The sequence below is a fragment of the Carettochelys insculpta genome, chromosome 21, assembly GCF_033958435.1.
Source record: "Carettochelys insculpta isolate YL-2023 chromosome 21, ASM3395843v1, whole genome shotgun sequence".
NCBI lineage: Eukaryota > Metazoa > Chordata > Testudines > Carettochelyidae > Carettochelys > Carettochelys insculpta.
In genome coordinates, this window is record NC_134157.1 from 21,165,493 (window position 1) to 21,177,537 (window position 12,045).

General features: G+C 48.4%; 1 protein-coding gene across 10 annotated transcripts in view; it reads left to right on the top strand.

The window, feature by feature from the left end:
• The window catches only part of DAB2IP (DAB2 interacting protein), a 421,910-nt gene that overhangs the window by 347,587 nt on the left and 62,278 nt on the right, over positions 1-12,045 (top strand). For all 10 annotated transcript variants that reach the window (XR_012648388.1, XM_075015746.1, XM_075015751.1 and 7 more), the window contains one exon: positions 6,294-6,447. Coding sequence is in view for 9 of the 10 variants with exons in the window: in XM_075015746.1 (XP_074871847.1) it covers positions 6,294-6,447 (154 nt within the window). In the remaining variant the exon portion in view is untranslated. The remainder of the gene's footprint in view (positions 1-6,293; positions 6,448-12,045) is intronic.

The following is a 12,045-nucleotide window of genomic DNA, read 5'->3' on the forward strand; positions in this document are numbered from 1 at the left end:
TTGAATGCTCCAGGACAGTGCCAGGAAGGGTAGCGCTGTTATTGCTCTTTCCAGCTGATGGGGTATTTGGTGAGATTTTTCTGCCCCCTTCCATTCAAAGTGAGTCTTGGAGACATAGGAGATGATGAAAATAAGGCATGTGGCAAAACAACCTTAATGTGCTGTTTGGAGACGTTGCTCCTCCAATGAGAACTCTGTAGCCAGGTGGATTTATTGGCTGCACTTATGGAAGCCTAGCAACCTAATTTGATTTGCTCATGTAAAGCAAGATGGGAGCCAGAATACATTGTGTGGTGTTAGAGAAAGAAATTGGCGATGTGCACATGCTGTATTTTAAAATGTGACTGTAGGAAGAGGGGTATGATGGAAGCACCTCCCCGGTCCTGGAAGCAGGTAGATCAGCAAGCAAATGCTGTCTGGGCAGCTTGGTTAGGAGGCTGGGGGCTATCAGGGTCTCTGATTCTGCAAACGAGAAAGGGAAGAGGATAAATTCACAAGCGCGCTGGCCATTCATAGATTGTCTCTAGTCTGACTTACAGTTCAGAGAACTTCCCCCTAATAATTCCCAGCATCACTTTCAGAGAAACATCTACTCTTGATATAAAAACTGCAAGGGATGGAGAACCCAGCTCGACCCTGGATAAATTGTTCCAGAGGTTAACTACTTTCCATGTCAAAAATTTACACCCTTTTTCCAGTTTGGCTTTGTCTAGCATCAAGTTCCAGCCCCTGGGTTGTTTTATAGCTTTCTGTTAGATTGACAAGCCTATTATTAAATGTTGGAACCACATGTAGAGACACTTCAGCTGTAGTCAGGTCATCGCTTAACCTTCTCTTTGTTAATAGCTAATAGAGCTGAAGCTATCACTAGAGTTGAGCTAACCAGGCAGATGGGGAGAACTCAGTATATCACTATAAAGTCATGCGCTCTAATCCTCTAGTCTTCCTCATGCCACTTCTGTGAGCCATCTCCAGTTTGTCAACATCCATCTTGAATTGATCCTCAGAGCTGGAAACAGAATTCCAGCCACAGTCACACCAGTGTCCAATACAGAAGCAAAATAACCTGGCAACTCCTACTGCAGATTGTTAATGCACCCCCAGGATCGTATTAGCTGTTCTGGCCATAGATTTGCAGTGGGAGCTCGTGTTCAGCTGCTTATCTCCTCTCACCAGTGCTGCCTGTAACTTTTTCCCTGCCTGTCTGAAATAAATTGTGTTATGTGCACAACCCGTGTGGATGCGCATCAGCAACAGAAACACAGGCTGCCCTCTGTGGGTGGCTGTGGGCGCTCTGCTAACCAGCTGGGTGGCACCTGACTCTCTCCTGGGCTCATCTTAGAGAGAACACTGGCCATGACCTCTTTATCTCTCTGAGTTGCTGCTTCCTGGGGTACAGGATCCTGTTGTGTCCATGTGGGCGGCGTTCTTTATTTGTAGGTGTAAACATATGCTTAGCTCTGTTGAACCACACCTTGTTTGTTTGCTTGCAGCCAGTTTACCAAGTGATAACACTGCTGTGAATCAGTGACCTGATCTCGTCTCAATTTTGGCATCATCTCTAAACGTTTTCCGTGACTTTGTTTTTCCCAGGTTGTTAGTAGAAACATTTGTTAGTAGACACATTAAATAACGTAGGGCCAGGAACTGAGCTCTTGACTCAACTGGAAACAGACTTACTCTGTGGAGATTCTCTATTTGCAGTAACATTTTGAGACCCATCGGCCAGACAGATTTCAATCCATTTAATGGGATGCAGTGTTAATTTTATATCATTCTAAGTAATAATCCAAATGTCATGTAGCACCAGTTCAAATGCCTCAGAGAAGTCCAGGTATGCAAAGTCAATACTATTACCTTTATCAACCAACCATATTTCATCAGAAACAGATACCAAGTCAGTTAGACAGGATATATTTTACGTAAAACCATGTTGACTCGCATTAATTACATTTTCCTCCCTGAATCCTTTATTAATCAAGTCTGCTATCAGCCACACCATTATGTTGCCCAGGAGCAATGTCAGGCTGACAGACCTGTAATTACCCAGGCTAGCCCATGTACCCTTTTAAAATATTGGCATATCATCGGCTTTCTTGCAGTCTCCTGGAAGTTGTCCAGTGATCCCAGACGTATTGAAAATGGTCCAGCGAGCGAGCTCCTCAGCCAGCCCTTTTCAAGCTATTTAAAAATCCTGGAGGCGTGCTAGGAATATCTGTCATTGCAGTTGTGCCTCCAAACTGGCAGCGGGGTTGTGTGCTCACAGTGGGCGTGTGAGACAGACAACTCTGTTCACAAGTGGGTCCTTGGCAAGGAGCTGGAGACAGACCTGGCCTGTCAGGCTGGCGGTAGATGCCTCCTAGGCACAGGGGCGGAGCAGTAAGTGGAGAAGGTGCGCAGTGATGCTACCTCTGCTGCCCCAGGTCTCTGACTGGAGCAGCTGTCACACCCCAGCCTTGTTAATCCAGCCCTTCACCACCACAAACCTGAGAACAGTTTCTTTAGTCTCAGGTTGCCACCCCCATCCAGTCAGAGCGGGCTCAGGCCAAGCGTTCCCGGCCTCTTGTCTGTTAGCTGTGAAAATGTGACACCTCTAGCCAGCTTCATCTTTCAGGTACGTGTGGCTGGCTTTGTCTCTCTCCCTAAGGGCCAGGACAGTTCATGGGACTAGCAGGGATTCCTTATTAGAGAAACAAGGAATCCTGTGCACCCATGGCCACTAAGACAGACTTATGAACATTGGCCAGTAAATGGGTCCCAGCAGCGAAGGTCACATCACCCACGTCGGAACATAACCAACTTTCCTTGGCTGGAAGTGGGTATTAAAATGAAAGGGCGCTGTGCTCTTTGCAGGACACAGCCGTGTTCTCCAAAGCGGTCATTGCTTGTAGCCAGCAGCCTGGACAGCGCCCAGTTTCAGGGGTTTAATGGGAAGCCTGAGGAGTAGACACTATTGATCTTTTAATGGTGTTGGTGACTTTGGTGCCAGTGAAAGTTGTCCAACTGTTGTGGGAGCTCCTGCCTAAGCGGTGTTCAGTCCTGTCCTGGAGGTGTTGTTCCAATGGTGAGGTTCTCCTTGTCAGTTGCTGGCAAACAGTGTTGATTAGCGGCAACTCTGCTGATAGCTTCTTTGTCATGGGATCCAGCCAGCTCATTTCACACAGGCCATCAGCACACTGGCATCTGGTGGAAAGTTTCATTGGCTTCCCACTCAGGCTGGTAGATCAGCTGATTGAAGGTTTTTTGTGCTTAGGAGCAGACCCTGCTACCAATCTACTGAGCAATCGGATGCTCCCTCCTCTTGCTACTTTCATTTTTATGAAAAAACCCAGTAACTTTACAGCCTCTCAATGCACAAAAGGGCCGTAAACACAGGATGGGTGGAAAGGGAATGTTGAGTTTGGCAGTGATGTAACAGAGTCATATAGTAGTGTCCTTCACTGCTGAAATATTTGTAGGTGATATTGTGGAGCAAACCACATGAACTCTCCCCATTCAGGTTCCATCCACTGTAATGTTGACTTCCACACACACAGCCCACTCCCCCCACACATTGTGACTCATTCTGTTGCAACGGTTCCTAAACTAGGAGAACAGCAGTACGAATTCATGCCTTGGTAATGTATGTGTATATACACATCTGGTGGGTGCTAACTGAATGCAGAGTTCATCATGCCAGCACTGTGTAGACATGCAAAATTTGAGCCCAACTGACTGCTTGGATTTCCTAGATTGTTCTCTAAATTAGAGAAAGTCAGAGTCAATACAACTGTCACCGTGGTTAGTTCATTAGCGATTGGTTAACGGTTTATGCTGTCGGCTCAACAGCTTGCAGAAATTTTTTCCCATAGCACTCGCGGTTGGGTTAACTCATTGGAATTACTTTACAGTATCATTCAGAGACTAAAGATGTGGGCCCTGTGATGGCTGGATCACAGATGTCCTCCTGGGGTTGTCACCCAGTGTGCTGATCAAGCCACTGAGCCTGCCTTCCTGCCCTGTGGGGTTCCCCGCCTCCATGTCTTGCTGGGTCATTGTTGTTTGCTTTCCCCATTTGTATCACTTTTACCCAGGTCAAGAATTCTTTGTGCTCAGTTCAAACTCTTCTCCCCTTAAGTGGAAAAATCCCAGGTCTGGAATGAGTTCCAGCTTCAGGTAGCCTGGCCAGGTGCCTTTGTAGGATCAACCACAGTTTGGGCTTACAGGAAAAGCAAAACCATTCACGGAGTCATTGATCTGATCACTGAGCCATCAAATTCCTAAAGTATCACTAATGGCTTTTCCTAGAACACCTGGACTAATAAAATAGGTTTCCCCTAATTTCACATACAAGAAGGATACATGCGCAAAAATAGAATGTGCACATTCAGGGGCCCACAGGCTCTTGAACAATAGTTATGTGATCTGTTTTGCTTAAAGTGACTTCAAGTTATGCATATTCATATTCACAAGAAAATTGTCGTAGAGCATGGGGGGGTGGGGGGGTGACCAGCCCTTTTATTCTAAAAATGATATTAAATTGCCCCACAGTACTGGGTTATGACAATGGGACTTTGCTTGGTTCCTAGGGGACAGTTTTCCTTGCAAGAGTGCCCAGGGTGAATGGACAGCTGAGAGTATTGCTAATGGGATTTACAGCCTTTTGTTGCTGAATCACTGGTCCTAAGCCGGCCCAAATCAGTAATGTACCTGGTTTATCTTTGGTGCGATCATTGGCAGTTTTCTAGTCTCCTTTTGGCATCTGACTGGAAAGGGTGAATTTTGTGTACACATTGGCTGGTGTTTCTTAGTGTTTCTTCCAGCTTTGTTCCTGCGAACAGGCAAACTGAATACGCCCAGACAAGGCACTCTGAAACTTTGCCTGTGAATGGCCTCACGCTGCGTGTATGGGGCAGCATTAAAAATGAAGGCTAAAATCCCTTTTCTTGACAGAGCTTTGTCCTTTGAAAGCTGCCTGAGTGCTGTTCCCTAAGGACAGACAGACACCCACATGCAGCTTCTTCGAGAGACACCATGACAGTTGCCATGAGTTCTAAAGATCAAAGTTACCAGAGTCTGTTTCTCAGATCTGGCCTCAGTAGAAGTGTTTTGTATTCTGCGGTCGGGAGATAAAGGGACTGTTTCATTTGCTTTCACATTTCTTTTCCTGCTGCCCTTCTATATGTCGTTTTATTTTTCCTGCAAACCCTTACATTTCCCCCAGACCCTCTGATTCTTCAGTTGCACCATTGTCTGTCCTGATCCTCCCTGAACATGGTGCATTGTTCACCACCTACAGGTTTCCCTGTTACTCAGTGCTGTTCACGCACCGCCAGGGTATGTAGGTCAGCCTTCAGGGCTCTCAGATCCCGTTGTCCACCTCTCCATGGTGTTGGCATGTCTCTCCCAGTCAGAGTATGCATTTCGCTGCAGGTTAATTATTATCACAAAGTGCTAATCCAGCCATGGCACAGCCCAGATTAGGAATTTGTGCTGTCCTTGGAAATGAAGGTGGAGTGCAGTGCTGCAGCTCTGGGTACCTGCATGCCAGGTGCTTCTCAGGTGTTAGCGTTCTCCCTTCAGAGCTCCACCCACAGCGCTGGGCTCCCGAATGGCAAAGCCAGTCTGAATAAAACCCATATCTTTGGGGTCTCTGAAGGAAACCCCATTCATTTTGTTTTCCCTCCATTTTCGAACAGCTTTCTGCCTTCCCCTGGGATTGGTGGCTCTGAAATAATATGAGATGAAACCCCATGATGTGGGGGATTTCCATCCGTGTAATGCCAGACCCAACCCTGCTTAAATCTGGAATCCCTGCTATTAGGCAGCCTATGGTAGTAGAGCTGCAGTCTGTACAGATCACCAGGGGACAGGAGCAATGCATTAGTGTGTTAAAACGGTACTGACGACCCTTTAAGTCTTGCAGTGTTAACCTACTGAACTGCCATTGTTTAACTCTGAGCCACAACTTTGCAAACAGGGGTTGTGTACCTGCAAAATCACACCTTTGCAGGGACATGCATTGTGTGCCTTGTGAACGTGCGCTCCTGCGGCACGGCACGTCACGTCTTCATCCTGCTGCATCGGAGTGAAATAAACCAATAGTTTGTTATAAACCTTTTCGTATTGCAGCCTCTTTGCCAAACGACCAAGGGGATGGCAGAGCAGTCCACAGCATGCCATGCCCTCCGTTGTCTCAGGTGGGCTGTTCTACTGATACTGTAGGTGTAATTGAGGTGCATGTGTTTCAAGTCATTCTTATCAGCTCTCTGTGGAGAAGAGACTCCACTGATGTTACTGTGTTCTTTCCCTAGATCCCATCTCATGCCGAGGCTGAAAGAATCACGGTCCCACGAGTCTTTGCTCAGCCCCAGTAGTGCTGTTGAGGCTCTGGATCTCAGCATGGAGGAAGAAGTAGTCATCAAACCAGTTCACAGTAGCATCCTGGGGCAGGACTATTGTTTTGAGGTAAGAGGCCTTGCTGTCCAGCCGCCCAGGCAGCGTTGGAAGGTATCTGCTTGGTGAGCAGGGTGGGGGGCTTTTCTTCTCTTATGAACATCTCTGGTGCAAACTTTTGTTCCTCGGAGCGGTGTCTAACGGAGGCAGTCGTTTCATTGGGATTGTGTGCGTGTGTGTGCACTCCATTAAAAAACTCTGTGGGGGAGCATACACCAGTACAGCTAGAGTTCTGAGCTGGTGTTCCCTGTAAGCTGAGCACTTGGGCTGCTCCCCCTCTCTCAGGCTTGCAGCCTTCAGAGAAGCACATGGCCATGGCAGCCAGTTGCTCTGAGTGGGATGGCAGGGTGGGGCAGGCAGGAAGCCTAGTCGAGGAACCTGCTGGGCTGCTGGCCAGGAGCTGCCCAGGTAAACATCTCCCACTCAGAGCCTGTTTCTGGGATCCCAGCCCCTCCCAATCCCATAACCCTCCGCACCTCCTTCTGGTCTCCTACCTCATGTAACCCAAACCCTCCGCACTTCCTCCTGCGCCCATTCCCCCCTTTGAGACCCTGTATCATAATACCCTGCCCTCGGTCACAATCCAATTCAATGCACCCCTCCTTGAGGGCAGAGTCCTCTCCTGCACCCCAATCCCCTGCCCCAGGTCTCAACCCCCTTCTTCACCCAGACTCCTTCTCAAACCCCACAGCCCCTCCGGCACCCCAGTTCCCTACCCCAAGGTCCCTTCTGCATCTCCTCCATACATATTGTGGCAGAGTGCAGCCCATGACCACTTCCCAGATTCTTGGAGTGGCCCCATGAAAACGTATTGCTCTGCATTGGCATATTCTGAGCCATGGGCCGTGCCTTTGGCAATGTGTGCGTGGGTGTCAGAGGTGTGAGCTGGCACACCTGCCTAGATGGGACTTCCCAAGCTCACTAGAAGTAGCAGTGAAGACAGAGTGGTGCAGGCTTTGGGCAAGGCGGGACCAGCTGGCTTGTCCTCTTTGGTACATACCCTTGTTGCTAACCTGCGTGGAAGCTCTCCCTGCTGCATCTTCATTGCTGCTTTTAGCAAGCTAGCTAGATTAAACCAGTGCAGGGCTGCCAGCCCTGTCACCCTGTCCACTGCAGGGTGACAGGGAGCCCGGGATGTGTTCCCTTGGTGGATGGTGCTAGATAGGGACAGCCTGGCTGTGTTTGTTAATGGCAAGCCAACAGCTGAGATGGTTTTAAATTTTTGTTGTTGAAATTAGCAGCAAGTTGAACTTTAAAAAACCAGTTTCTTAAAATACAAAGAGGCGAAATGGAAAATACTTTTAAACAGATTATGCCCAAAGCTAAGCCCTAAGGCGGGAAAAAGGCATACATTTTCCAGCGCGATTTGCTCTCTGGGGAATGGAGTGAAGGCGGCAGGTCAGGAGGAGAACAGTTTTGTAAATTATACGGCCTCTATTACATTCCACTCAAGAAAGATAAAATGAAGCTAGATGGAAAATAGATGTGACATCCATAATATAAGAGTTGTTTACCACTTGGGCTCCACTCACAGGAGCAGTGCCAGGGATATGAGACAGCTGACGGAGGGGGGATTATACCAATCATGGCCCTTGGAAGGAGGGAGTGCATTTTATTTTAAGTGAGTGTGATCATGAAGAGTCGTACAAGATAACGGACCAGGTTGCAGGTGTGTAGAAGTCCTGGGGAGGAAGAAAGACTGCCAGAAAACGAGGATGTTGTTTTGTAACTGATGGGCACTCATCAGCCAGCCTCTGAAGGTAAAAGGCATGTTGTGTTCCTGCCCTGATCTAAGGTCTCAGGAGACCCTTGTTCAGTGACTGGTTTACTTCAGACATGAAAGGAGTTTACAGGTTGCACCTTAATCCCTAAGGGGCGCTCGTCTGCCACTCAGCCGCTCCACCAGCGTGTGATTTGCAAAGACAAGGGACCGGAATTAGCACCTGGCAGAGTGGGGACCACTCAGTTTTGCAGGGGTTAGGATCAAAATAGCCAGGGGTTGCTATCACAACTGAGACGTGCAGCCCCTCCACTCGCTCATCAGAGGGATCAGTTCCCATCCTGGTTTTAGAAGAGAAGAATGACGATGTCTATGCATCTCCCTTACTGCTGGCGGGATATCTAGGACAGAGACTTACCTGGGGCCCCACCACTTTTGCATTTGAACATTGTCTTTAGTTATTTAAGTTTTTGAAAAGACATAGTCCCTGAATGTCCCCCAGAATAAACCTCTGGGTGCTAATATCTCCCCATTGGACACTGACAGAGGCTCACATCCCCCTGTCTGATCTGACTTGTTTTTTCCTCCTTTGATAAGTACTGTTGATACTGGGCCATTTCCACCTTGCTGAATAGACCTTGTCAGCTGTGGCCCTCCCTCTTACTGGGACCCCACTCTTTAAATACTCCTCTGAAACCACCCTCCCACTCATGCATCTGATGAAGCGGGTCTTTGCCCATGAAAGCTTATTCTCCAAAATATCTGTTAGTCTATAAGGTGCCACAAGACTTCTTGTTCTCACAGCTACAGACTAACACGGCCACCTCTCTGATCCTCCTCTTCCCGCGAAGGTCCCCCCATTAGGCTCTGAGCCTAGCTCCTGTCCTGTTACTTGTTGGCACAAGGCTGGCTTCACAAAGAATGTTGCCCTTAGGGAGGGCTCAGCAGAGGCCAGTGAGAACAGCAATGGCTTCCGTGGATTAGAACTTGGGAAGTTTGAGCCACAGTCTGTGGGCAGAAGGCAGCTGAGCCAAGACCCCGTTCTGCACGCGAGACTACTTAAGAGGAACCTGGGAACTGATGTCCCAGAAAACAGGCTCTGAGTGGGAAATGTCCAGGCTGTCAAACTTGGAACCAAGCCATTTTGTGGATGACAGATTAGGAAGGTTCTGCAGGATGCTAATGCTGGAGGCTTATGGCAGAGCTCATCCCTGGAGATCTGAGTCAGGAAACAGCCAGTTTTGTCCCTGTGGAATGAGGAGGTGAATGTTGATGCTAGGGGGGCAAACGCCCATCTGGTACATTCGGAGGAATCCTCTCTGCAGAGTTGTGCTCGGGGTTGGACAGAGCTTCTTCCACCAGCCAGCTGGTGTCTGTAAGTTCTGCCCCTGGAAAGGGTGTGGTTGACTTGCCCTGTAAGGCACCAGAGCACTTCCATGCAGGAGCTCTTGCCAGCCACAGCAGATGGCAACTTTGCCACGTGGGATGCAGCACGTGATAGAGCCCACGAAGCAGCAGGGAGCACATGGCTCAGGACGTCCAAGGAGCAGGATTGGACCCAGCTGTAGATGGAGTTCCACTGGAGGGTTCAGGTGGAGAAGAGAACCTGAGCAAAGCCAAACTGAGCAGGAACCAACACGTGCCAGGGCCATCTGTGGTGGAAAAAACCCAACAGCCGTGATCTGAAGCAGCTGGCTGTTTAAAGGTACGGTATGGTATTTCTCTACTAGCCAGACGTGCTTAGTAAGACATGATGTGAGGGATTGCCTAGTTGTATTCACTTGTAGTGAGGCCAAATTCAGACTGAGTGGAAGCCCCTTGAAATACAGCAATGCACCTCCACCCATTAGGTCAAATGTCTTTTTCTATTGGTTTCCGTGGACCTTCCCCATATTTCTGAATTTGCTGTCCTCCAGCAAAACCCAGGGAGTCAATATTTATTTGTTGTTGTTGTTTGATTTTTGACCTTCGAAATAACTTATTGACCATCTAATTTATTTCTCTCCTAAGCAAATGGAAGGAAGGATTCCCAGGCGGTTTGATGATCTCTTTGTGTTGCGTGTGCTGTGTGTGCTAAATCTGTATTGGACGGCAGTATCTCATGAAGGAAGTTGGAAGTTAGGGGTTCTGGTGCTGCCATTTGAGGAGCTCAGTGATTAGAACCTGGCGTAGGAATCAGAAATCTGTGGTTCTGTTCTCTGCCTCTGCTGTTTGCTGACTGCAGGCCTCATGCGAACCCCAGCACACAGCCCGGTATCTGGGCCAGGTGCTTGAGATTACTCCTGAGAACAGGAGGAAGGATATACAGCAGCAAAACAATAACAGCAACAGGACCCCTTCCTGATTGTTATCGTAGCCTTGGGGCTGCAATTGCTCCTGCAGGCCCAACCTTCTCTGTCACTTCATGGGGGAAGTCAGCTGGGTGGGCATGGTTGTAGTAGATGAGCCTTATTCCTAACCCAAGGGTAACCTCTCCAGCTCCCTGCAGGCCAACCATAGGTAGGGTTTTTATGTGTGTGTGGTACCGCTGCCATCTGACTCCAGACCCAGCCCAGGCACAGGTCAGTTAACCTGTCTGCAACGTGGGCGTGATAATGCTCATTGTTCCTGCTACATCGTGGGCTTAACTCGTTCATAAAGCCACTTCAGACCCTCGGCTGAAATAGCTGATGTATTTGCAAAGTTATCAATTGTTGTTTTATACAGAGATTTCAGCCGTACCTTGTGCAACCCAATATCGGTTTTCAGATAGTAACAGAAGTCTCAGGACAGTTTAATTATACTAGAGGAACTGCCCATTCAGGGCATAGGAGTAACAAGAGTATACAAGTTACGTTTGAGAAATTACCAGCCACCATTAATTAAGTTGATCTAAGTCCATTACCACTAATCTGAAAATACTGAAGTGACCAGACTACTGTCTTCATGGAGGTCATTAATCGCTCATGGTGATCATTTACGTCGCCTGACATTTAGGTCACAGGTCAAAATCAAGGCATTCCTGCAAATTGGGGGAAATTGCTTTTCCAGGCACAGGCGCTGGGCATGAGCTTCAACCCCTAATGGGCCCAGAGACTTTCTGGGGTCATGTGTGCAGGGATGCCCCAGTTAGAAAGGATTAGTGTGAGAAGAAACCTTAGAATTTAACTTCTGTATAATGATCCAGTGATCGATTTGAGTTGGGCTTTAATAGAATTGTTTGTCAAATTAATGCCAATTTGTCGATGTGTAATTATACAGTATAGTAGGTGCGTATTTTATTAAATAACTGTAAACCGTAAACAATTGGCATTTAATTAACAGACATTAGGGTAAAACAAGGGCTAGATTCCATTTTGATCAATAGGAGTAAATCCTGTTGGTTTCAGAGAGAGCTACCTCTACTGCAGAGAACCTTTTGCCCTTGTAATGGCTTCATCTCTCACCAGCACAGCGCCTCCTGATAGTCTATCCAGGAATTATCTCTTCTAGCCCCAGAGTGCCCGCTGGTGGCCAGTGTCTCACCCTCGGTTACCTGTCTTCTCTAGCTCTTCCTCCCAACCAGGGTACACCTTCCCTCGCGTTACAGCCCCACAGCAGTGCCCCCCACGCGCTGGGGTCCTCGCCTCCCATGGGAACTCAACCTTCTATACCCCTCTTACCTCACTGACCCATTACCAGTCATCCTCTAGCTCCTGCCTCTGGGGCAAACTGCCATCTGAAAAGGCCGCTCATCGCTGGCACGGGGGTGGACCTGCTGCCTTCTCCTGCCCTGGCTGCCCCCCTGCAGCCCTAGTACCCTTCTGGCCCCTGTGTGCAGCTCACAGCCTGGGAGTTGGGTCAGGCCAGAGCTCGCCAGCTCTGTCTGCCCTTCCCCAGCTCCGCTCTGTCTCAGGTACCATCTCTAGCCT